At 40.7% G+C, this 1,892-nt stretch overlaps 1 protein-coding gene across 1 annotated transcript; it reads right to left on the minus strand.

The window, feature by feature from the left end:
• Positions 1-708: 708 nt before the first annotated feature.
• LOC121476613 (olfactory receptor 52N2-like) lies at positions 709-1,671 on the minus strand. Its single transcript, XM_041730713.1, has one exon. The coding sequence runs from the start codon at positions 1,669-1,671 to the stop codon at positions 709-711; it is 963 nt and encodes a 320-aa protein (XP_041586647.1).
• Between the last annotated feature and the right edge of the window lie 221 nt (positions 1,672-1,892).

Consider the following 1,892-nt stretch of genomic DNA (forward strand, 5'->3'; position numbering starts at 1 on the left):
CTTACCAGTTTTGCTGGAGAATCCCCTCTATTTTCTACTACTTCTTCACAACATTTATAAGACTTATTCAACGTCTGCTTCAAAAGTGTCCCAGAATTATCCTCAAGAAATTGACTTAAGATTTTATGGTTTATTCCCTTGCTTATCATCCCATCTATTATTTAGATAGTATTGATAGAAATACATGAAAATTATTCTCCTCGATAGTGGAAATTCAATATGGTTAGATAGATATGAGATAATTTCTGCAACTGAAACAAGTCATACCAAATTATGCAGTGAAAAGAATAGAGGTTAATGAAGTCACTAAAACATGTGTGAAACGTCTTTAGAAAACAGATGCTGACACTTCTTTTTACAGTGGGTTTCCTGCCAAGAATGAATGAATCCTCAACATGGGATCAGGATTTTTTTCCCATTTACAATTTGTTTCATGTGTAAAACACATTAGGCATGTAAACATTGAAATTACATTGATGTGAAATTCCTTTCTAGAAAAAAAAGTCTCAAGTTCTGGAGATACTTTTTTATTTAACAAATTTTTATCGTTGATGAATTTTACAAAAAAAATAATTCAGTTAATATCATAATAGGTGTTCAATAAATATTGTTTTCTGCATTGAATCCATTGATTTTGAACTTATGCTCAAGAATCTCCTCTGAAACATTTCTTGTCTTTCCTTGATTTTGGATCATTAACTCATGAATCTATTTCATAACTAAGACATCTTTCTCTTTAAAAAATAACTTGATGACTCCTTCCTGGATCTGCTTGGTCTTGACTCCGTAAACAATGGGATTCAGAGTAGGAGGCAACATCAAATAGAGATTAGCAATAAGAATATGCACATGGTGGGGAATGCTTTGTCCCCCAAAACGATGAGTAAAAATGGTGAACAGGGCTGGAACATAAGTGATAACAATAGCACATATGTGGGATGTGCAGGTGCTGAAGGCTTTGTGACGAGCATCTGCAGATGACAGGCTCACTACTGCCCTCAGTATCATAGTGTAAGACACAGAAATACAGAACATATCAAAGCCTCCAATCAGGAGGGCTGCTAAGAGACCATAGATAGCATTGACCTTGAAATTGCCATAGGACACCTTGGCCACAGACATGTGGTCACAGTAGGTATGGGGAATAAAGTTGCTTCGGCAATAGGGCAGACGCTTGGTGAGGAATGTGAATGGGAGGATGAGCAGCACACTCCTCAGGAACGTGGCAAGACCTGCCTTGGTGATGACAGGGTTGGTGAGGATGGTGGAATAACGTAAGGGGTGGCAGATGGCCACGTAGCGGTCCAGGGCCATGAGCATGAGCACCCCAGACTCCATCCCAGTCAGCATATGGACAAAAAACATCTGAGCCAGGCAGGCATTAAAGTGAATCTCCTTGAGGTTGAACCAGAATATGCACAGCATATTGGGTACCGTGGTGGTGCACAGGGTGACATCTGTGAAGGAGAGCAGGGCCAGGAAGTAGTACATGGGCCGATGCAGGACCTCCTCATGGCTGATGAGGTAGATGAGCCCACCGTTCCCCAGGACAGCGGTGATGTACATGAAGCAGAATGGCAGGGCGATCCAGGTGTGTGCAGCTTCCAGCCCAGGGATACCATTCAAGACAAAGAATCCTGGGGCCAGGCTGGAGCTGTTTTCCCCACACATAATGGCTGATAGGAGGTAGGCATTTTACATGCTTTATCAGTGATTGCTTTCTACATAGGAGAAAAATGGGATTCAAAACCAGATAAGAGAGAGTGGTTTGGATAATAATACCCACAAATTCCATGAACCTGGTCATGATAGGATAGTTTTTTCCCTCCTACTCTAGCTGGAGATTCTTTGAATTACGGTATCTAAAAATAATTACACAGTATTACTCCATG

Source organism: Vulpes lagopus, chromosome 15 (assembly GCF_018345385.1).
Source record: "Vulpes lagopus strain Blue_001 chromosome 15, ASM1834538v1, whole genome shotgun sequence".
Taxonomy (NCBI): Eukaryota; Metazoa; Chordata; class Mammalia; order Carnivora; family Canidae; genus Vulpes; species Vulpes lagopus.

Bases quoted from the DNA above. Each gene is read 5' to 3' on its own strand.
- LOC121476613 (XM_041730713.1), bottom strand. From the start codon at position 1,671: ATGTGTGGGGAAAACAGCTCCAGCCTGGCCCCAGGATTCTTTGTCTTG.